This window comes from Ictidomys tridecemlineatus, chromosome 1 (genome assembly GCF_052094955.1).
Source record: "Ictidomys tridecemlineatus isolate mIctTri1 chromosome 1, mIctTri1.hap1, whole genome shotgun sequence".
NCBI lineage: Eukaryota > Metazoa > Chordata > Mammalia > Rodentia > Sciuridae > Ictidomys > Ictidomys tridecemlineatus.
This window is the reverse complement of record NC_135477.1, coordinates 26,962,370-26,986,073: the sequence shown is the minus strand read 5'-3', so window position 1 is coordinate 26,986,073 and position 23,704 is coordinate 26,962,370. Positions and strand designations below refer to the sequence as shown.

Genomic DNA, 23,704 nt, shown 5'->3' with positions numbered 1-23,704 from the left:
AGTACTAGGGGGTGGCGGGGTGGAGAGCAAGGCCCATGAGACCCTTCTCTACCCTGAATTGCTCAGGAAGAAACCACCCTGTATGATTGTAGATTAACAGCTGGGCCTAAAGCTCTGCCTTTTCTATTGCACATACTACTTTGTTTCATTTCAATGGTCATAGGCAACATAAACACAAGACCCTTCTCAACCAGGGAAGATTTTATTTAATAGTTTAAGTTTTTGAAAATGTAGATAAACATAAGCTGTTCTTAGAGCTGGATAATAGATATGCTTTTAACATAGAATTTTAATCCTAGAATGATTTTTCTAAAACAAACAAAAAAAGAAAAGAGAAACAACCTCATTCCTAGGCCTCTTGCTGTAGGCAGGTTCCATGGGAATGCACAAAAGAGGCAGGGAAACAGTCCTTATGGAAGACTGTGAAAATTTCCTATGAGGTTCATAAAGTGCCCTTCTCTTCCCTTTGCTTATTCATCCAGAGTAAAGTCAAAGGGTTCAAAGTCTTTCCGGAAGCGACGAGCCAGAATCTCCTCTTCTTCCTTGCTTATTTGACACTGCCTCCAGTCAGACTTGTTAGGAATATTAAGAATAGCTTCACTGGCCAATACTTCCCTACAGAAAGAACAAAAAGAGGTCAAAATCAGAAATATTTGCCCTAAGCCCCCTCCTCCTTCCTTGGTCTTTCTCCAGTCAGACCCAACATCACCTAAAGAAACTATACATATTTCTCTGTCTGCTCATACTGTTCTCTGCCATCTTGTCTATCAAAATAATACCTATTTTAAGTGATCAGCTCAAGTCCTACCTCTTTCCTGATCCCTCATATCTCATTTACTTTTCCTTCTCTGGAACAACTTGAACTATAATATTGGTACTTAGAGAGGCAACATGGAATAGTAGGAAGAGGGCAGGCACTGATGTCAGAAAGATCAGAGACTGGATTCCATTTCTAGCTCTGCCACTATAACCTGAACAGACTACTTCATCTCCTTAAGTCTTGATTTCCTCACCTATGAGAGGCAAAAAAAAGTACCTACCTTACAGGATTTTATGATGTACAAAGGGGACAATCAAAATACTACATTATCTATGATCCTGCTTTAAACTGTAGTTTGGTCATCCCAACTAGAACATGAGTTTTCCGAGGCAGGTGCAGTCAGGTGTCATAACTATTCTGACTTAAAATGCTTCTGCATCTTATTATAGGGGAGTCACACCTATATAGGCACACCAACACAAGTTCAATGAAGAAAACAACTTATTTTGGTTCTCAAGACCAAAGATACATATACACAAGTTCCTTCTAATTTCTGTTGCTTTATATTTTTATTTATTTTTACTTATTTTTATACATTAGAAATAATTTTATGTTTCTACTTGGTTCATTTTCTACTGTGAAACTATAATAGAAGAGTTGGAAATAAATGATATGAGTCTTCTAAAAGTCAAAAGACCTGAGCTCAAGTTCTAGCTTCCTGAGCAAACCTCGTGCCTACTTCTTCATATGCAAAATGAAGACAGAACCACTATTCTTACACAGCTGAGGGGGATAAAATGGCTTTTCAAGGCACACACAAACATTATTGGTGGGACTGAAAATCGGTGCAACCACTCTGGAAAACAGTATGGAGATTGCTTAAAAACCTTGGAATAGAACCACCACTTGACCCAGCTATCCCACTCCTTGGTCTATACCCAAAGGACTTTAAAACAGCATACTACAGTGATGCAGTCACATCAATGTTCATAGCATCACAATTCACAATAGCCAAACTGTGGAACAAACCTTCTATAGATGAATGGATAATGAAACTGTAGTATGTATACACAATGGAATATTACTCAGCAATAAAAGAGAAAAAAATTATAATATCTGCAGGTAAATGGAGTTGAAGAATATCATGCTAAGCAAAGTAAGCCAATCCCCCCAAACCAAAGGCTGAATATTTTCTATGATAAGTGGATGCTAATCCACAATGGGGAAGGGGCATGGGACAAGTGTATGAACTTTGGATTGTTGAAGGGGAGGGAGGGAAGAGGAGGAGGCATGGGGGTAGGAAAGATGGTGGAATGAAATGGATAAGTTAACCTAGGTACATGTAAATTTCCCCAATCGTGTGAACCTACTTTGTATACAACCAGAGAAGTAAAAAATTGTGCTCCATTTGTGTACAATGAACCGAAGATCATCCTGCTGTCATGTATAACGATTAGAACAACAACAACAATAACAAAAAATGGCTTTTCAAGTATTTTGTTAAGTATAAAATGCTATTAACTACAAATCAGCATTTGGAAAAACAATGTTGAAATATCAGTGACTATCATAAGCACAAAACCATTCAAAGGATCTTCCTTTTGTTGGCTTTACATGTCTGTGGGCTTTATATGTCTGCTTATATCATCACTGTATATTGCATCTGTTGTCAAGGCAACAACAAAAAGATCAAGTCAGATGTTTGGAGTGTATAACACTTTTATTCTCATTTTCAATTATCTCTTTGAAAATGTAGACGACTACATTTATTGGATTTATCCAATGGAATAAATGAATGAATTTATCATTCCAAATGAATACAGGAAGGGTTCAAGGTTCACTCTCAACCCAGTCTTAAAATATAGCTGCAATTCACTAACAAGAGTATTATATAATTCATTCTATACATTTTTTACTCCCTTCCATATTCTTGTCTTTTCTTGTCAACCACTTTCTGTCTTTGATCTTTGTATAACTGATTCTATTCCCTGTACGATCTTGCACTCATGTTTTGCCTAATATGAGAAGCACAAATGAAGTCTCATTGAGACTCTTAGAACTACAGAATAATGAGGTTAAGACCTCACATTTGGGTCTACCAGACCTGGGTTTGAATCACTGTGTGATCATGGGCATGCAAATCAACCAGGCTATCCAAAAAAATTGCTACTAGCCAGATGTAGCTGTTTGAATTTAAACTCTAATTAATTAAAATTAAATAAAATAAAAAATTTAGTCCCTCAGACATTTAGCTACATTTTCAAGTGTCTACTAGCTAATGATTACTATACTGGATAGTGTAGCTTTATAGAACATTTCCATCTTTGTGGAGAGTTCATTTGGTACTGCTTTAGAGTCTCATTCTCTATATTGGTAAATTGGGATGACAGTTCCTACTTTATGGAGTTGTAAAGATTAAATAAGACATGAAAAAATGTATGTAGTGTTTTTGGCATAGTGTCTGACCCACTGTATATGCTCAATGGGTAGCACTTCACGCTTCTAGCTGAAATGTCCTCACACCAATCTCTGCCCTCTAAGTCTCTCTCTAAAGTTCAACTTTGACCATTTCTTAAAGCTTTATGCTTCATAGAAACGAACTCTTCTCTCCTATGAATTTCTAAAGGACAGTGCTCTCCAAAACTCTGTCATGGTGCCCTTCACATTTTGTATCACATGACTGTCATATATGTAAATACCTGTGTTGCCCTAAAATTATAAGTTCCTTCTGAAAAGGACTATTTCCTCTTTGGCTTTTTATTAATTATTCATGCACACTACCACTATGTTTATAGTAGATCTAGTGAAAATACACTGAAATGAAGGAAAACATACAAACCTTCCAAACTGCAACGGAAAATTCTTCTTAATTCTGTGGAAAAGCTTCTCTCCTGTGTCAAGTTCAACATAAAAATATGCCGCACCAGGCTGTGCAATCTAAAGTAAACAGAGTTGTATGAGGACATACAATAGTGATTTGAAAACCTAAAATCCTAACTCATTTCTTATAAGTTCTGATTTGGCAAAGAATTCTAGAAGGAAAGAAAACAGATATTCGAGTAGCTGCAGATCCCAAACTACTTAGTGGAACTATAGTTTAAAAAGCCATCACCATCACCATCCTCTTTTGTTTCACCTGCTTGATGTCAGAGTGCTCTGGGATTTCCAACAGCTCTATCTGTTGCTCTTGAGCCTGGGTAATGAAGGCATCTTTAATGTCATCAGTAGCACAGCAGCTGAGTGGCACAGGAATGACCTGGGCAGAGGTGTGGGGAATAATGGGAATTCTTTGTACACTTTCCAGAGAGGTTGTGTCTGCATAGTCTCAGAGAAATAGCAAATCCATCACAGGGGTAGAGAAACACCCCTCAGCACAGACTCTCCTCAGGCCAGACAGGCCTTTGTCAGCCCGTCTGTAGGACTTAAACTTATGAGCTAGACTGCCACTTGTGGGAGCCAATCTCTGACGCAGGAAAAACTTAAGAAAGATCTCTCTGTTTTTAAGTCAGTGCCAGCTCCTATATAATGTATGTGGCAGAATCAGGCCTATTTGAAAACTTAACAAATGAGCCAGAAAGAAACCACCACAATTACAAATTATCCATAAACAATTGCCAAATTTCTAAGCTGCTAGCCCCATGCCAGCTGTGAGATTACATCCTACCTCTAAGGCTTCACTCATGCAGGACTTCCACACAAAATATCCAAACCTTTCTAAACTCTTACCCGTAAGGCCCGTGTCTTCCTTGGAACCTTCCCATACCTTTTCTAAACAAGATATCATCTTGCTATTCATTTACATCCATCATGTACTTTCCTATGAAATCTCTGGGGTAATCATTAGATACTTCAGCCTTTTAAATGAACATTATTTAAAAATTGTTATGAAAATTCATATTAAACACTTTAAATATTAAACTAAAATTAAATAATATAGTTAGCCATTATTTAAATATTTATTTATCAATATCAAGATTACCAGAGTGTCCTTCCAAATTTCTAATAGATACCACCTACCTGTAGCTGGAGATGTTGGCTTTTATAATTTCTCTCAAAAAGAACACATCGCTTCCCTCGATTCTTAAAGAAGCGTCTCAGTGTAGCTTTATACTTCTCCACTTCCTCCACCACCTCTGCTGAAAGCTCCACTACTGACTGGTAGTGTCCAATAGGCAGAATGAGGACATGGTCATCAGATAAGCCTCCTTTAGCCAGGGCAAGGTAGCACTAAAGAACAGTTGAGAACAATATTGCATATGTATGATCCAGGGAGCAAAGCTTATGCAAAGAGTAACCTTATGCCAGGCATGGTGGTGCACATCTATAATCCCAGCTACTGGTAAGGTTGAGGTACGAATATCACAGGTAAGGCCAGTTTGGGCAACTTAGTAAGACCCTATCTCAAAATAAAATAAAAAGGGATGGGGATGTAGCTCAGTGGTAGAGTACTTGCTAGAATGCACAAGGCCCTATGTTCAGGCCCCAGAACAATAAGTAAATAAACAGTGAGACTGAGGATGTAGAGAAAAGTGCTTAAAAACACTATTAACAGATATTCTTGAACTTTTTAAAAATCTGGTTTTGGATGTAACAAACTTTTATGTAAGAATCAAATAAACTGGGAATATACAAGAAGTCTTTTGGCTTCACAGACCAGAGTTGAAAATTGTAATAAACACCAATTGGGTTGTTCCTCCCAGGCTCTAAACTTAAAACCAAAATTTCAGTTATCATCACTTGCCCTTTAACTACAGAAAAGTACCACTTCTGATTTTAAAATGACCACTATCTGCCTCCCTGATAATATCCAGTTCTCATATCTCACCCCCAAATACACACAAAAAAGACAAAGGTTACATGATTAGCATCCAATGTCCTTCCAGCTTTAAGCTGCTGATTAAATTGTACAAAGTTAAGGGAAACACAACCTAATAGGGTGGAAAGAAGGAGTTGAACTCAGATACATTAAAAGAGGTAGAAAACTATGGTTTCTAACAATGAATCTCAGTCTTCAAAAGTAACTAAAACATTTCTGTCAAAATAAAAACATGCAAGACTGTTCTATTGTCAGACACTCTGAAAGACAGACACTCTGAGTGAATAGACAAGGGTCCAATTAATACCAATGCAGACAAATATAGAATTCAAAATTAAAGCTCAAGAAAGGTGTCATTTATTTCTATTTACAATGAGAAAAATCCAACACAATGACAGGATATGTATTGAAAACAAACTAAAACATAAGCCTCCTTGATTTATTTGGTAAAGAGGACCAAGCAAATCTACAGTTAGTTTACCATATGACTAAGTTCATCAAAACCTCACAGGCACTAAATTTTTTATTTTACAATAACCGTTTTTACTGTGTTTTAAAAGGTTACTCCAGAAGTCTGTCTTCTGGCCTTCTCTTTGTCACAGGATCACTGTCATAAACATCAACTTGTATTCTGTGATATGAATTCTTTGTTTATTAAAATCTAAACTAAATAGCTTCCCACCTCTAATGCATACTTCCAGTTCCTGTGAACAGTTTCACACCTGCAAAATATCCTCCTACCCTTTCAAGTGCTCTTTCTAATCTCTTCCATGCTTAGGTTATCTCAAATAATATATAAATAGAACCTGAATGAATGTTTTCCCCAGCAATAAAATGCAATTTAAAAACTAATTTTGCAATAATATGTTTGGACTCTAAGCAGACTTTTTCCCCTTTTTATCAATTTGTGGCTAAGGGCCATTAGCATACATCCTTCGAGGAAGACTCAACCAACACAGGCAGAGAAAGCTAGAGGGGAAAGCCTAATAAAAGGTGAACAAGAAGAATGGCTTGAGGGGGGGATTCTAAACCCTTTGCCAGAGACACAAAGGTCATTAGAAGTTTTCAAGGGAGTTCTACCAGACAAAGGACAGTACAGGCAAATAAAACTTGACTACTATGTCTAGGCTCTAGGCCAAAATGTTCATGTGGCCTCCTACTTGAGGTGTTAACTGAGTCACAAACAAGACCTGAGATGCTCCTTATAACAGAATAACTTCCTATGAGACATGAAGAGTTTATCAGGGCTCTTTTCAGCCTGAATAAAACCATACACTTGCATGCAAATTTTACACAGGTGTATTATTCTAATAGCCATAAAGTGAAAAAAACTCAAACATCCCATAAGTGGTGAATGGATAAATAAAATGTGGTACATTCATACAAGGAATACTATTTGACAATAAAAATGAATAAAATACTGATACATTCTATAACATGGATGAACCTCAAGAAAATATAATGCTAGTAAAAGAAGGCCGACCACATATTATATAATTCTAGTTATATTAGTTATATTAAATGTCCAAAATCCCCCACAAACCTATAAAGACAGAAAGTACACTAGTAGTTATCTGGGGCTGAGGGTAGGAACAAAAATTAACTGCAAATGGGCACATGAAATTTTATTGGAGTGATGGAAATGTTTTAAAACTGTATTACATGATGGATGCATGACTCAGTAAGCTTACTGAATATCGCTGAACTGTATATTTAAAATGCATATGTTTTGTATGTGGATCTTGCCTTAATAAAGTTAATAAAAAAAACAAATAAGCAGGTGTCTTCTCTGTAAAAGGTAAAAGTCCATGGAAGTAACTCACATGTGTGCCAATGTTGACCACCAAATGCTTTTCCACTTCAGGGCTGGCAAGGCAAAACCAGCATGGTCCTGGAGGCTGAGCTTTAAGTGGAAGAAAGCCAAGTGTTACTATGGTCTAAGCACTATAACATATAATCACCATATAGAATTCAGCCTTGTTTGATATTTATATACTGCAAAGACTGCATACAGCACTGCAGCAATGGGCTGGACATGTGCTCCTCAATATAGCTATAGCCACGCAGCACCATTTTCAATGAAACTAAACCTCTTTTAGAAAAGTTCTGAATTGATAACTAATCCACAGGTAGGTGATCCACAAACAGATAATCACATATTGACTAAAGTAGCACATACTGGCAAAAGGCTGCAATGAAAGAACTCTGGACTGGGTGCAGGTATACTACTTCTAGTCTCAGCTGTGCCAGTGTCAAATCTCAAGATCCTGGGTAACATTTTATACTTCCAATAAAATGGCCTTAAAGTCCTTCCTCTCAGTTTGATTATTCTATAATTTTATTAACCTAGAGGTTTTGTATGTACTTTTTACTTCATCATGTTATTGACACATTTTATTTTTACTTTTCCTCTTAATGACTCTCTACAATTTCCTTCTGCCAAAAGATGATCTCTTTATAATACTGCTTTCCAAAAACTCCAAAATAATAGGAAACCTCTGAAACCAAGGTACTTACGAGGTTTACGAGGCTGCTTTGAGTGAGGAGATTTGCTATCTCTGCTTGTGGATGAACGCTTCCTTCCCTGCTTTTCATTTAAATCAAAGAAGAACTGACAGGCTGAATCTTCCTGGAATGACCAAAGAGAGAAAAGTATATTATTCAACTAACTTTTAAACAAAAAGTCAGTTATTCACACACAAGGGAACATTCCAACCACATCTAGTCTGTTTCCTATAGCCCTTCCTGCCAATTCTAGGGAACAAAAATATTTTCCAAGCCTGGTGCCAGGATTCTCAGTCATATATCTCAACATACCATGCTACCAACTTCATTTCTTAGGAAAAACAAGTTAAAATTAAGGCTATAGAGCAATTGTTACCCAAAACAGAACAATATGAACCTACCCAAAATTCCTTTTCCTTTCTCAATAGGGAGAAAGGAATAGTCCCACAGTTTCACAGGTTGAACAAATCTAATTAAACTTTAATTAAAGAGATGAGAAATCAAAGCCATTAGAAACAACAGTAAAAAGAGAAGACAAAAAAGCCTTTTTGAAAAGATAGAAATGTCCGAGAAAGCATACCATGAATCCTAATAAGGAAACTTGATATTTGTTGCTTTAGTGGGAGAAAAAATTATTTCAGAAAAATCTATAATTAGGAAAATTTATTCACAGTGAATCTTATTCCCTTATAGCAATCATGCTAAAATTATTATAGATTATATTGCTACCAAGCTAGATCTCTGCTTTAAAAGCTAAGACTAGATAATCAACTTTTAAACAAGGGAAAACTTAACATATGAAAAACCCTAATATATGAAACAAATTTAGACAAAGACTTAACATGAAACTGTGAGCCTCAAATTACAATAAAAAAATACTAACTTAGTCGAAATCTACTTATACTTCCTAAACACTACCATAATTTCCCAAGAAAAAACAAGATTTTTATTCTGAGGATTAAATGTGTCTTATGTACTAAACTATACCCAGGAAAAATACAACTGGCACCAGGCATGGTGGCTCACACCTGTATTCCTAATGACTTGGGAGGCTGAGGCAAGAGGATTGCAAGTTCAAGACCAGCCTCAGTAAATTAGTAAAGCCCAAATTAGTAAAGCCCAAAGCAACTTAGTGAGATCTTTTCTCAAAATAAAAAAAGGCTGGGGTTGTAGCTCAGAGGAAAAGCACTCTTGGGTTCAATTCCCAGTACAAAAAAAAAAAAAAATACATCTAGCAATCCTGGCAACCCAGAAAATACCACCCCTCAACCAGAATGTACCTCAGGGATAGGAATTTGCTTTCCTATGGATGCTTCCTTTCCAGATTTTCTGTAAGGATTTTCAGTGACATCTGGAGGCTGTTTTACCAGTTCTGCTGTATCCATTAGTTTCATGGGAATAATACTGAATGCATAAAGATACTTCAGAGAAAAAACAAACAAACATAACATTAAGGGAAATACTGTATATCCAAATGTAGTAAGCCTATATTACTGTGAAGATTTCACAGAAAGAACCTGAAATTGATTAAAAGCCTGCCTGAGGCTCAGAGAATATACAGTGATAAATCAAAAGCCAATTCAGTGGCCTCTGTAGAGGCAGCCAAGCACTGATGAAATAATAAGCAACAAATCAAAATCCAGCCCTTACACCAATCAAGGGCCCTTACTTAGATTAAGGAGCAGAATCAACTGTCCAGAGGGACTAGCTCCATAACCTTTGAAGACAAGCTGCTTCTATCTATGAGTCCTTCATCTTTATGAATAGATTCTATCAACACTATCATTCTTTTTTCCTAATGAAACTTACAATTGGAAAACTCAAGGTTTCCCTCTAATACTATACAAATTCTGCTATATATGCTGATAAAATTTTCTTAAGAACTAGTAGCAAAGAAGTAAATAGTCATATATAAATATCTAGAATCTTTGACTTATAGAGATTGAAAACTTTAGATGTGAATAGATGCTTAACCTTATCATGATCGGGGAAATGCAACCAAGTAAATCTATCAGATTGGCAAAAGCTTCAATAAAAATCTGATACTATCCAGTGAGTGTGGAGAGGAAAAGAAAAAAAAGAAAAGAAAAGAAAAGAAAACTATACTGCTAGTAGCAGTACAGATTGGAACAAAGTTTTGAGATGAATGCCTGCCTAACTTTAAAACGTGCATAGTCTTTGGCTGAAATGTGAGTCGCTTACATGTCTCTGAGAGTAAAGCTATAGACTGAAAATACTTAAGAGTACTACTTAGTTTAAAAAGTCAATTAAAAATAATTACAACGGGGTGAGGTGGCACTCTCCTGTAATCCCAGCTACTTGGGAGGCTGAGGCAGGGGGATTGCAAGTTCAAGGCCAACCTGAGCAACTTAGAGGGACTCTATTTCTTTTTTTTTTTTTAAAGAGAGAGTGAGGGGGGAGAGAGAGAGAGAGAGAGAGAGAGAGAGAGAGAGAGAGAGAGAGAGAGAGAGAAACTTTAATATTTATTTTTTAATCATTGGCGGACACAACATCTTTGTTGGTATGTGGTGCTGAGGATCGAACCCGGGCCGCACGCATGCCAGGCGAGCGCACTACCGCTTGAGCCACATCCCCAGCCCCAAGAGGGACTCTATTTCAAAATAAAAACTACAAAGGGTTGGGGATATAGTTCAGTGATAGACTCCTTGAGTCCTTGCCTGGTATGTGCAAGGCCCTGGATTTGACCCCCAGCACCTCAAACAAACAAATAAACAACTACAAATCTAAACTTGCTAAGAAAGAATTGAGCTTAGAAGCTTAAAATATGAAAAAGAATTAAATATGTTTTGCTTATCTTTTGTACGTACATTTTCTGTGGCATATTATATAGGAATAAGCTTTAGATAATTCAGGCAGATGATTTTGCCTATTTTCCCACTGGACCAATTCTGATTTTAGCTCTCTCAATCCACAACAAACTGTTTTTGGCCTAGGAAATCAGAAATGCTCTCAGGGATGTGAGAAAAGCAACCTACTCTTCTGGTATCTTCTTCTGTATCATCTGAACTATTTTCTAATACAAATGAACTATTTTCTAATTCAAGGATGAATTTCAGACATCACTAATAATTTCCAAAGTCAAAGAAGACGTAGGTAAATCCTTTGGAAAATTTTATTATTTCAGCTAAAGGAAGTTGTTAAGAGAAGCAAAGAAGATTGCCATCTAAGGGCAAAGTCACAAATACCCATAGAGAAAACCACATGGATGTTTAAGGAAAGGAATACCGTTCATTTGATAGTTTGCTTTTATTCCACTGAACCTATTTTTTCCCAAACCTTTCTCTAAAATATCCTAAAAAAAAAAAAAAAAAAAATCCAAGGAAATCTAACCTTTCATCACTTTAACTCTACAAAGGAATCTGAAGCTGGTGGGATTTTTTAATTGAGGAGATGGGAAGTTCTGAATGCTACATGGACAAGAGAAACAAACAATGAACAAGAAGACAATGAACATTAACCTACTGCCAAATACTCAAATCTTTACCTTTTTCTTTTCTGGATTCCCAACATTTGCCAGGGCTATGAACCGGGTGGCATGCTGTGCATTTTCTTGTAGAACGACATGGTTTCTAGAATATATTTGAGTGATAATAGGTTACCAGCACTTTACTTTTGATTTTTAACTATGAAATATGACCATGGAAAGAGCAGAGGTCCTAAATCCACCACCACAAATCATATAATCTCGGAGAAGTTACCTATCTATCTTGCAGGATTTATCTATCCATCTGGTAGTTTAAAAATTCCTAATTCACAGGGTTGTTGTTATAAAGACATGAGATCATGTCTCTGAAAATAACCAAAATTCCAATGTTTGGTTTCAAGAAAAGAGTTGTGAGATTGTCAAAATGTTAATAATTGCTGAAGCTAGCTGGTGGGAACATGATGCTTCATTTTATTATTCTTTCTTCTTTTGTGTAATAAGCTGAAATAGCAAAACTAAAAAAAAAAAAAAAAAGAGTGCTCTAAGTGGAAAAAACATGCCTCTAATAGTAACATTTACTATGATTTTTTTTTCTCCCAGGTAAAAATATAAATATACCAAAGTATCTATATAATATAGAAAAAAAATAACTAAAACTATATATATAACAAAATACTTTTTGAGCTCTTCTATGTTTTAAATGTTTATTTCACTAAGCAACAATTATTTTAATTAAAAGAAAAAAAGTAAGTTAAGTTCAAACAAACAAAAAGCAGGGGGTAGAAGGAGACCTGATGCAAGTACTTGATTTCTAAACTGAAATAATTCCACAGTTACTATACTGAGAGTTGAACTTCCAATACTATACAAAAAAATTGGTTTGATCCAATGATAACAGGACCTAATGTGCGATAAAGGACTACAATGATTATACAGTAGTATAACCTCAGACCCTCAAACTTAAAGGGACCTTAAAGTACAATTCCTTTTATTTAGGGAATTGTTAGGGAACAAACTCAGAGAAGACAAATGACTTGAGGGTAAATTGTTCCAGTGCCAAAAGGAACCAAGATGATATAAAACTAAAAATGAGCAAGATACATGTCTATACACAGAAGATTCAAGACAAATTCTTCAAAAAGTCAAAAAAGAAGGAAATGTTATTCACCGATATGGAAGTCTCTCATAATATGACTTTTCCAAGGCAGCGAAATGATATCTTGGTTTTAAGCTTGTGGCAAGACTGGAGACCAAGGCAGAGCCACATTTTTTGGTATCCACTTCTCCCTGAAAAATGAAAACTTAGTCATCCATATAGACTTAGAAATTATCAGGAAATAAGATTCTTTGAAACATCTTTGAAATTTGTACATGGATACAAATGTAAGCAGCAGAATTTGTTCAGTGAATTTCATACCTATGGAAATCAGAGAAAAATCAAACACAAAGCTACTGGACTATTATGAATGGAGAAATAGGAATAATTATTAGAAACCAGAGGTTAAAAAGCAAGGTAACTGCTCCATACTAACAACCAAAACACATATTATTAAAACCTTTTTTAGAAAGTAAGGTCTTTCTCTGGAGCCCACAAAAATTTACCTCCATAATGTGCTTTGTAGTGCAACTATGTATCTGTCAATGCAGAAAATAAAATTTAAAAGCTAGCCTTCATATCTCTAAGGATCCAACAGAATATTAAAGGATCTCATCACATAGGCATATAATCCTTTATTTTGCTACAGTTAAGGAAATGGCAGTTTGCACCAACACCCTTGCTAAAAGGCTTCTAAGTAACACAGTTTTTCAAAAGTTAGGCCTGTTCCCAGAATATCCCTAGCTTCTGTTAATAACCAACTACATGATCTCTCAAAGAAATTATTAGCTGGAAATAAATTAGCAAAGTTTATTTTCTACTAAGTAAGGCAGGGACTTCCTTTTGTCTTATTCTTGCCTCCTTTAAGTTTCTGCTGAGAGTCAGGGAATTGTTCTTGAAGTTAGTCATAATTTCTTAGGGACTGGTGGATTCTATGGTTTCTTCCCCATAAATATCCTGTAGTTATTATAAACTTTAATCAAAGTCCTTTTTTAGTACCCCCACACACACACACACCAAATGAAGGGGCTTAATTTTCCCATCTTTCCTTACAGAGCACTACACATCTTTCTCCTTTCTATAGTCACTTTGGTACCCCTTCTCTGAATCTTCCCTAGCTTTACTATACCATCATGCTGCAACTAGCATTAATCTTTATATTCTAGGTGAAACATAACCATGGGTTGGTAAAGGAAGAGAGCTTTGTCCCTTCTCCTGTTAACATTTTCCCTGATAATCTCTGCTACTTTGAGTGCTAAAGTTGGCCCTGGTCTACAGGTCACTATTCTAGCTCATCAATGATAATTATAAACCCATTCATAGAATTTTGTCCCCAAATGCATTCATTCTTCAATGAGGCTCAGTTGATGCTTTCTGCCCTCACATATAATCTTTCTTTCCTCCTTCCATCATGTTGGGATTGAACTCAGAGTTAGGCAAGTACTCTACCACTGAGCTACAACCCCAGCCCACACACATTTACAAGATATTTCTTAGGCTGATGTCCACCAGTATAGTATTTCATTCTCCACAATAGCTGTTACTCCTGGTATATATCCTTGAGATTACTCACAAATTAAAATCAAATGCAATAATGAGCTCTAATGCATTCTAATACTAAAGTATTTCTAACAGAGAAGCACAAAATTTAAAAAATCTTTTCCACATTTTTAGATTACTAAACTCAATCCCATAATTATTCAATTTTTAAAAATACTTTGATAGCCAAAAAGCAGTAATCTAGACTAGAAAGAGGAAAATACAACTATAGAACTGTCAATCGTAAATCTTTTCATTAAAAGTAAATTCTCAAACCATATTAAGAGAAAGTTTGAGAGAAATAAAGCAGAGATTAAATTTAAAGAACCACTCATTTATAATTAAGATTTCAGTAATCTCATTTGTGAACCACATTTTTATGAGATCAACTTTTGTTTTGGTCAGTTTATATAGCTTTAAGAATTCTTAAAAACTTTACAAATGATTTATTGTGAAAGGTATCAAGAGTTAATACTATTCAATATAAAGAGAAATTATTTTTTAAATGAAAAAGTCAACTTAAGCCAGTGCAATTTACTTTTAGAAATTCCAACAAGCACTACTCACAGAAGAATTCCCAAAGTTCCCCACATACTTGGGCCATGGAGATGTGAGCAAGATATCAACACCCTTAAACTGGGATGTTGAACACAGTATTGTTCTCAGGGAAGACACATCCTTAGGACTAAAACTGTAACCTGGAACTGGCTCAGTTAATGACTCTGTCCCACTGAGATATACAATCTGCAGGCCCGAGCTTCCAGTGAAGACACCTTTCCGACCTGGTTCAAAAAAAAAAATGGACAAGTTTTCATCAAAACTGCAGGAATAGGAAAAATAAGACAATGAATCTTTCTTTTCATGCCACAACTCTTCTATATCCCTGCCATTCTATATGCCTGAAGGAGTGTAAACTCCTGTAGCCTTTCCCTGGCTGCTGCATATCAATGCTGCCTGACTCCAACAGTTCACTCTGAGCAGCCCTTACATGGAGATTGCTGGTATGCATGGGTAAGTCTGTTCACACCAGCTGTGATACAAATATTATTAATAAAAGTTTGGAAGGAGTGATGAAGAAGAAAAAGGCTTTCTGCTCTTTAGAGAAGACTATACATAGACTAAAAGAAACCTAGACTTAAAAATAGGAGGAGGCAATAAGAAGAAAAACTAATTGCTCTGAGAAAGCTATAGTCTACAAAAGGCTGCAACTTCTAACAAAAGGAAAATATATGGAAAGAGCAACTGTTTGAGAAAATTAGACTCTACTCTCCTCTAAAATTATATTCCCAGCTTGTCACCTTGATGCCATTCCTTCTGTTGTCTCCCAGATCTTGTCCTATCAATTTTTTACCTCCCTTTTTGAGTTTCTTCTCAACTGGTTCTATTTAGAAAACAACACAATACACTCAACCATCCCCATCCAAAAACACATTCTAAGGAACTTTCTCTTCTTCATTTTCAAATTTTTTGAATACCACCTGCTCTCTAAGTGCCTTACCTCTTAGTTTCTTAACCCATTGCTATATAGTTTCCCTCTCTCACACCTCTCTTAAAGGCCAATAATCACCCTAGAGATTCTATGAACTTGACAATATCTTTATTACTCCAAACAGTACTATGAGCACCTCCCTTAGCCTACCCACTAGCTGAAGATATCTCCCTACAAAGTACATCTACCTACTTCCCTTCTCACTATATTTCTTCCTTAATAACTCGGTCCTCTTCTCAGCTTTATTCTTCATCTTCCTCCACAAAGTCTAGACTATTTAACACTGACCCTGTTTATATACTCTAGAAAAAAGCTATTACTTCCAACTATATATTGGGTATTCTGCCAACACTTAAATCATATCATATGTTCACCATCAAACTACTGCTTGGAAGCTGGGGATGTGACTCCATAAGAGAACTTCCCTAGCATACATGAGGCCCTGTGTGTGATCAGCATGACAATATAAATGCATAAATACACAAATAACTACCTACTCTTCTTGTTATGGGTCAGGCTGTTCGGGCAATGACCAAACAAACTCCATTTTGCCCTCAGATTCCACATGATATAAAAATCAACAGTTGCTTAGCATAGCATGTTTGGCAACACAAAATGGCAATTCTTATACAATGTAAAATTGTTCTCTTTGGTTCCCATTTTTCTTGAACAATGTACCCTGTTAGAGATTGATTATCTAGAGGTTAGTAACCATTCTTTAACTTGAACTCAAGTAGAGACGTTTTTGACCCACTCCCTCTTCTGCTTATGATTTTAGATCTTATGATATTTGTTTATGGCTTTGAATCATAGCAACAGCCACTTATGATTAATATGGCTTTAGACTATAAAAGGTGTACTCAAACCCCAGAGCAGGGGGGTCGAAGAGTGTAGACCTGAAGCCTTCCCCTTGGCCTGCCAGCTGGTGGATCCTGACTGCCAGCTAATGAATAAAGGTTCCATCTCCTGCTCCAAGATGGACTTGGTGATTTATTGCAATCTTGCCATAACTCTCTCACTGGATCTCAAAACTCATTTCACAGAAATAAGCCAAGTATTTTGAAACTATTTGTCTGGAAAAATGACTGTCAAATATCTATAGTAGGTTTCTTACTCTAAATCTAAAAACTACACTGATAATTGCCACAAATCAGGCCTATCCTAAGAGCTACAAAAATGGGATTTCAAAATGTATATCTCAAAACTGTGGTTAAAAACAAGCAAAGATGCTGAGGACTTAGCTCAGTGGTAGAGCACAAGCTTGACAAATGTGAAGCCCTGGGTTCCACCACTAGCAATATAAAAACAAAATACAACAAATAAAACAAAAATAAAAGCAAAACCAAACCAAAACAAACAAAATAAATAAAAATAGAAAGTCTTTCCTCAGTTTTTTGTTTAAAGGAATCTCATATAATGGGAGCAAGACGAGATTGTTTACTGAAGGGTAACAATGAAATATAAACACTAAAGGCCAAGATGGACTATTGTGAGGAGGGAGAAAGAGGGCATTTATAGCAAAGGAAATACCTGCTTCTAGAGAAATAAGACAACAAAGAGGAAATGAAAACAACAGTGAAACCATTTTAGGTAAAATGAGTTGAATGATAAAAGAGGCAGAATAGTAAGCAGGTAGGGGAAGACAAAAGCAAAATTTGAGTGCTTTTTAAAGTGGCCAGATATTATCAGTGTAGTTTTTAGATTTAGAGTAAGAAACCTACTAAAGAACCAATACATACAATCCAGAGGGTTGTTGTGGGGGGCAGGGGCAGAGAGGGACTTTAACCTGGAATTGAAAAGTGGATCTGAAACTAGAAAAAGTATAAAGGGAATAAAAAGATCAGCACTAAAAACTTGCAAGTTGCCAAAACCTTAGAATGAAATCTAGAGCTAATTAGGAGCCTAACTCACAAGAAAGCAGTATATATCCAGCAAGGTTTAAGGTAAGACCACAAAGTAGAATTTCCTTTATTTGGACATAATTTATACTGTAAGTACTCCATACCCCATAGGCAAGGACTTTATCCCATTAGTTGGCTGAAAGAGTCTATACTGGGTTATGGAAACATAAGGAGACTGAGGGAAAGTGGGGGAGATAACAAAGGGAAAAAAAACAAAACAAAACACTGCCTTAAGAGCACAGACACAAACTTTGGGAACCTGCTTCCCTGCAACCAAGTCACCATTTTCTCAGGTAGTAATGTCAGAAGAAATCAGCCAAAAATACTTTATTATTGTTCATTACAAACACAAAAAAATATCACCTTACCCAGATAAGTAATGTTTTCAGCTAATTCACACCCATCAGCATCTTGGAAATATTTTACTGTTTCCTGGTTATTGGCACCAAGCACATATGTCTGAATAGGAGCTGGTAAGAGGAACAGACATGACACCATATGGTTACTAGATCTGCTTTGGAACTAAAGAAATGCTTCTCTGCAGGAAAAATACCCATAGTAAATATAGTCTATACACTACCCCAAAGAAATCCTAAATGTAGAACCTGCTCTCCACTAAGGATATCCTATACTCAACCTTGTGGCTTGACTATTAAATGATATCATTAGGCAAATTAAGTGACATTTAAAGTGGATGCTCAACGTATAAGAAGGAAACACAGACCCTAAAAAAGCTTACCAAACACTAAAACTGGAAAAAGCAGAGGACACATTTGATTGCATATTATTCAGTTCTGTCAACTTAGACAAGTATAATTTTTATGGAATTAAATTGAAGCAAATTCAAAATGTGCACAGGTGAATTATGCATGTACACTCTTCCAGCACAAAATAAAGCTCAAGAGGGAAATTCTTAAATAACTAATTTGTGAAATACAACACAGTAATAACTGTAGCTCCCAAAATTTTGTAGAAATCATGTTAAATAAAAATAGATTCTATACCTTTCTTGATGCCAGTCTTGTACTCCTCCCATTCAGCATCTGGGGTGGAGCCAAAGAAATTTCCTACACATAACAGCAGCTAAAATGAGTTTTTTAAACAGACATATGAGATTTTTAAATATTAAATAATACATTATTGATAGCAACATTCAGCTAATTATCCTACTTAATGGTCTCTCAGACCAGGTTTTTACTCCTTATCAATTTGAAGAATTTCAATACACAGTTCACAGTCATTGTCATAGTTATTAATTCCATGAATTATTAAACTTTGGCTCATGGACTGTCAAATTCAAGGTGGGGAAAGGGAAGAGGGAGTCAGGGAACTAAACTTCCAAAAGAAATGAGAATTCAGGTGTTCCTCAAATATTCCCAGTCCTACACCACCATTCCACCGTCTTTCTTCTTCCTTAAAATATACGGCGATAGAAACGTGGATCTCTAAAGAATCCCTTGTGAAATATAAAACTTAAAATATCAGATACCTTGAGAGATATAGGGCATAAAAACCACATTTCCTGCCTGTTGTTTTTATTTGACCTTTAACCTAATGAAAAATTATCTCCATGCCTAGAATACTTTTCTGTATTCTAGTTTACAGTCTAATTGTAACCATACATAACATTGATTTGGAGCTCTTTAGTTTGTGAAGCATCTTGTAGATAGATTATCTGATTTAACCCATATCACGCACTTGTGAAACAGATCTGTGCTTTCCAAACCCAGTTTTGTTTTTTTTTTTTAAATTGGGGGTTGAACCCAGGGCTTTGCAAACGCAAGGAAGACACTTTGCCACTGAGCTACATCCCAGCCCCCAAATCCAGTTTTTTTGTGGAATAATAAAGTAATAAGATTCAAATGCAAGAAGTATAAAAGGTTCTATAGTATGTAGGTCTCTCTTCCCCATCACATTATAGCTACTGAATTCTCATGTTCATACTCACAAAAGTAATTCAATCTAACAAAAGTGGAGAGTCTGCATTCAATCAAGAAATTAATAAAGGAGTCCAAATTTTATTTTAGTATGTTTGACCACAATGGTAAAATAAAATTCAGTAAAAAGGAATCTTACATCAAAGTTTCCACTTTTCTTCTGAATTGCTCGAACTCTATTGAATAAAACATCAAACTTTCCTTCAACATCTCCACAAGCCAAGCTGCAAACAAGAAATAAATATTATGGCAATTCAGCAAACACAAGTGGGTCTACCGGGGTGGGGGGGTGTAATATGTGTGACTATCTATATATATGTAAATGTTCACGTATACACACACACACACACACACACACACACACACACACACACACATCTTCTAGATTAGGAAGATATGTGATCCAGTCCCTCTGCAATTTACCTTAAGAGGTTTAATGCATACAAACTATTACTAACCATGAGGCAGCACCTCTTGAAGATGTCACCAATACCTTCAACTCTAAAATTTAGCTTTTCCTTTTCTCCAAGTTGAGTCAGCTTTTTCTTATTCCCAAGTTTTGTCCATATGTCTTGATGAACAAACATCAAAAATCCCCCACCAAGTAACGCAGCCCTTTTCCAAACATTTTTCACATTTTGAACTTTTTATTTCTCTTGTCTCCACCTTAACACAGGGGTTTGGTCACTCATTCAATAAACATGTTTTGGACACCTACACTATGCTAAGTGTAATATGTCAAGTACTATACTAAGAACATGTTAGAATGAGTATAAAGAGGAGAAAGACTCAAAGCCTCAAAAGGTTATAATCAGTGAAGGGAAGACATTCTAGTTATTATAAACATATGAAAAGGAGTGTGAAACAAATCTGTGCAAAATGTTATGGGGCGGGAGGTAGAAAATGGCAGAGGCTGAGGTTAGATGGACTAGTCCCAGGTTATGAAGTGACTTATTCTATATTCTCATTTCTGAGTTCTTCTGATTCTGACTTATATAATTTTTCCACTATTTATATCATTTCCTTACTGTCTTATAACTCCAAGTATTATAGTTCCTTTTGTTTTGTCAGTATGTCTTTCTGGTATCCTTTTATTATTCTTATCACTGAACATTTTCAAGCAGGGTAGTGACATGATCTTATATACCTTATAAAAAGATTGTTTTAATAACAGTGAAAGATGGACTGAAGGAAAAAGTAACCATAAGCAAATATATCAACAAAAAGGGCAATGTCTAATGAACATGAGGAAGAGAGAAAGGAAATAATTTAGAATTTAACCACAAATTAAAGTGGGAAGTAGGATGGGAAATGAGGAAGAAGAAGGAATGGAGAATAACTACAAGGCTGAACAATTCAGAGTCCTGTAATATGACAGAAACAATTTAGCATTGGACACAAAGTACAGAATACACTTATATTTCTCTAATACCTTCTCACAAAGTATAGAATACACTTATATTTCTCTAATATCTTCTCTTCTTCCTAATCATCTTATATAAAGCCATTAGTTTATGTTTCTTCCTAAAAAACATTAAATAAGAGATTTCCCTACTGCCTGTAGAAATATAGTTTTTCACAGGTCTTGCCTGTCTCTCCAGTGCTTGCTCCAAATTTTCCTAATATTATCAATTTGGTCACTCTGCCTCTGCCACTCCTAGGATAGTTACCTCTACTAATAGTGCCTCCTTATCCATCCTGAGTCTAAGTTTTCCCCTTCTTTCTAGGCCTAGCACATCTCTGAAGCCTTCCTGACAGTTTGGAAAGTCACTCCTTTCTCAAAATCTCAGAAACCCACATAGCATCTAGAACCAAGTTCCATCATAAACTATTAAGCATTTTTATTTATGTTCTGAGCACCACTTCCTCTAGGAAGCCTTCCAGTCCCTATTAGTAATCATTCCTGGTGCTCCCACAGGATTCTATACTTCTATCACAGTAGTTGTAACATGGAATTATAATTGTTTCTGGGAGACACACTGTGCAGTTTGTACATCATAATTCACTAGCTCCTCATCTGGGGCATTTTGTAGTGTTCCTTACCTAAGGAAGAAAGAGACATCAATGAGGGAACAGTGACAACTCCTAACTCACAACCAAATCATCACCAAGATTGATTTTACCTTCTTAATGAACATTCAAGCCTTAAACTTTTCCTCTGCCATATCATAACTCAACCTAATCTTAGCTGTCCTCTACTTTGGTTTTGATTTGTTTCCTATGCTGCAGTCAGAATCACTTTCCAAAATGAAAATTTGACCATACCATGGCGTTATTAAATGTTTCAATGGCTTCTCTAGATTAAACACAAAAAATTTTACCAGGGCTCCAGCCTCAATTCCTTGGGGGAAACAGTCCTTGATTCCCTCCATTAAGTTAAATACCACTATTATAATCCTCTGTGAAACTTTTTGCCTGACATTTACTATTTTCAAAATTTTACACTTATTTGTATTCTTTGATTACAGATTATACTCTCCATTAAAGCAGGAACTCCATCTTTGCAACGCCTAGCACTGTCCCTGGCACGACGAAGTTGTTAAATAAATACTTGTTGAATGCATCAAGGAACTTCTCTTTGCAACCCAACGTCCCCTTCTCTCCCGTTAAAAAGTGTGCCAGGACCGTGGCACTATCTATGTATCTTATCTGCCACTGCCCAGAACCCAGCAATGGGCTTAAGGTCTATAAGCATTTGGTTAACAAATAAATGGGGTAAAGAAAGAGATTAATGAGGGGATGATATATCTTAGGCCTGAACACTCTAAGACGGAGAAGACCAGAGTCCGGGTGCTTCCGTGAGTGTTGCCTAGAGAGTCCCCTCTCAGAGTGAACAGGACCCGGGAAAGGGGCCGACCCCAAGAGCCCAAAGATTTGACCGGTGTTTCCCAGCAGCCCTGCGACCCCTAGCCCTATTCCTTTTCCTTCCTGTCAAGGACCCCGGCCCGTCTCCATGCGTACATACACGTGCGCGCGCGTACACACACACACACACACACACCACACACACACACAGCCTTCTGATTCAGGGTAACTCACAGGCGCAGAGGTTTCTGAGCCATCTGTTCCAATAGCTTAGGTTGATAAGATCACCTAAAATTGGAATCCGAACCCGCGCTCCACGGAAAAATGTCAGCGCGCGACACAAAGAGACGTCGGCGGTCCCCAGCCAATGAGAGTTCAGTGACCTACGGAGAGCGCCCAGGGACAGAAGCCTCGCTCGGGTGGTTCCGCGCTATGGAAGAATTCAAGAAGGGAGGAGTGTGGTGGGAGGAAGGGGAAACCACCAACAGAATTTCCATCATAATTGCCCTCCCCTTCCCGAGGAGGTGAATTTAGTGAGCTGGTAGTAAGTTTCATGCACAATGTTAGGCCCTTGCTTAGAGTACTGGGGATTGAACCTAGTGGCACTCTCTCACTGAGCTACATGCCCAGCCCTTTTTATTTTTAATTTCGAGACAAGGTCTCCCTAGTTGCCCAGTTTGGCCTGGAATTTGTGATCCTCCTGCCTAGGTCTGGCGAGTTGCTGGGATTACAGGCACATGTCAGTGCGCCTGGCGTACACTTTATAAAGTTTTAACGTGAAAGAATAATGGTCATCACTTCAATTCTTTGTGTCAACATGTTGCCACAATTTGCTTGCCAGCTCTGTCTTTTTGTCAAGATGGCCAAGCACTTTTATTCCCATTGAATCATTTGAAAGTAAAGTGCAGAATTCAGAAATACCTCAGCATGCGTCTCCTAAGGATAGGAACATGCACATTGTCCTCTAACTGTACACATATTTAAGATTCTCCCAGTTGTCCTCCCAAATTGATTTTACCCTGGGGGCTTATTTTCACTAAGGAACCAATCAAGTTCACACTTCCATTTTGTTCTCTTAATCGACAAATGCCCACCTACCTTTTTAGCTTTCTATTTTACACATGGACTTTCTGAAGAGTTCAAGCCAATCAGGAGACAACAATATACAAGGAAAGGAAAACAGGAGAGTTCCTCACAACTGAGAGATACTCAAATAATTCAAAATTAAAATAAGTTTGGGCTGGGGATGTGGCTCAAGCGGTAGCGCGCTCGCCTGGCATGCGTGCAGCCCGGGTTCGATCCTCAGCACCACATACAAACAAAGATGTGTCCGCCGAGAACTAAAAAATAAATATTAAAAATTCTCTATATCTCTCTCTCTCCTCTCTCACTCTCTCTTTAAAAAAAAAAA

At 36.7% G+C, this 23,704-nt stretch overlaps 1 protein-coding gene and 1 non-coding gene across 4 annotated transcripts; both read right to left on the bottom strand.

The window, feature by feature from the left end:
- Window positions 1–183: 183 nt before the first annotated feature.
- Window positions 184–22,685, bottom strand: Cwf19l1 (CWF19 like cell cycle control factor 1). 3 transcript variants are annotated; one of them, XM_005335226.5, is made up of 14 exons: window positions 22,528–22,685; window positions 19,628–19,712; window positions 18,556–18,634; window positions 17,920–18,021; window positions 14,729–14,943; window positions 12,695–12,813; window positions 11,587–11,671; window positions 9,362–9,502; window positions 8,094–8,205; window positions 7,400–7,479; window positions 4,778–4,987; window positions 3,897–4,016; window positions 3,600–3,697; window positions 184–615 (listed from the first exon to the last, which is right to left on the bottom strand). In XM_005335226.5, exons 1-14 carry the CDS (start codon window positions 22,548–22,550, stop codon window positions 471–473), a joined length of 1,614 nt encoding a protein of 537 aa, XP_005335283.1. In that variant the 5' UTR covers window positions 22,551–22,685; the 3' UTR covers window positions 184–470. The 3 variants fall into 3 exon arrangements, with proteins under 3 accessions (XP_005335283.1, XP_077883561.1, XP_021588856.1); XM_078027435.1 differs by having other exon boundaries at window positions 22,582–22,600; XM_021733181.3 differs by lacking the exons at window positions 17,920–18,021; window positions 18,556–18,634; window positions 19,628–19,712; window positions 22,528–22,685 and having other exon boundaries at window positions 14,757–14,895.
- On the bottom strand, window positions 4,206–4,352 carry LOC120886020 (small nucleolar RNA SNORA12). The gene has a single exon (XR_005728800.1). It is a non-coding gene; the product is annotated as a small nucleolar RNA SNORA12 (small nucleolar RNA).
- Window positions 22,686–23,704: the final 1,019 nt, after the last annotated feature.

What these genes read in the sequence shown, in the direction of transcription:
- Cwf19l1 (XM_005335226.5), bottom strand. Translation starts at nt 22,550, where the DNA reads ATGGCTCAGAAACCTCTGCGCCT. An exon ending in GCCAACATCTCCAGCTACAG is followed by an intron (nt 4,017 to 4,777) that starts GTAGGTGGTATC and finishes ACCTCTGCCCAG; the next exon opens with GTCATTCCTGTGCCACTCAG. An exon ending in AGCACTCTGACATCAAGCAG is followed by an intron (nt 3,698 to 3,896) that starts GTGAAACAAAAG and finishes TGTTTACTTTAG; the next exon opens with ATTGCACAGCCTGGTGCGGC.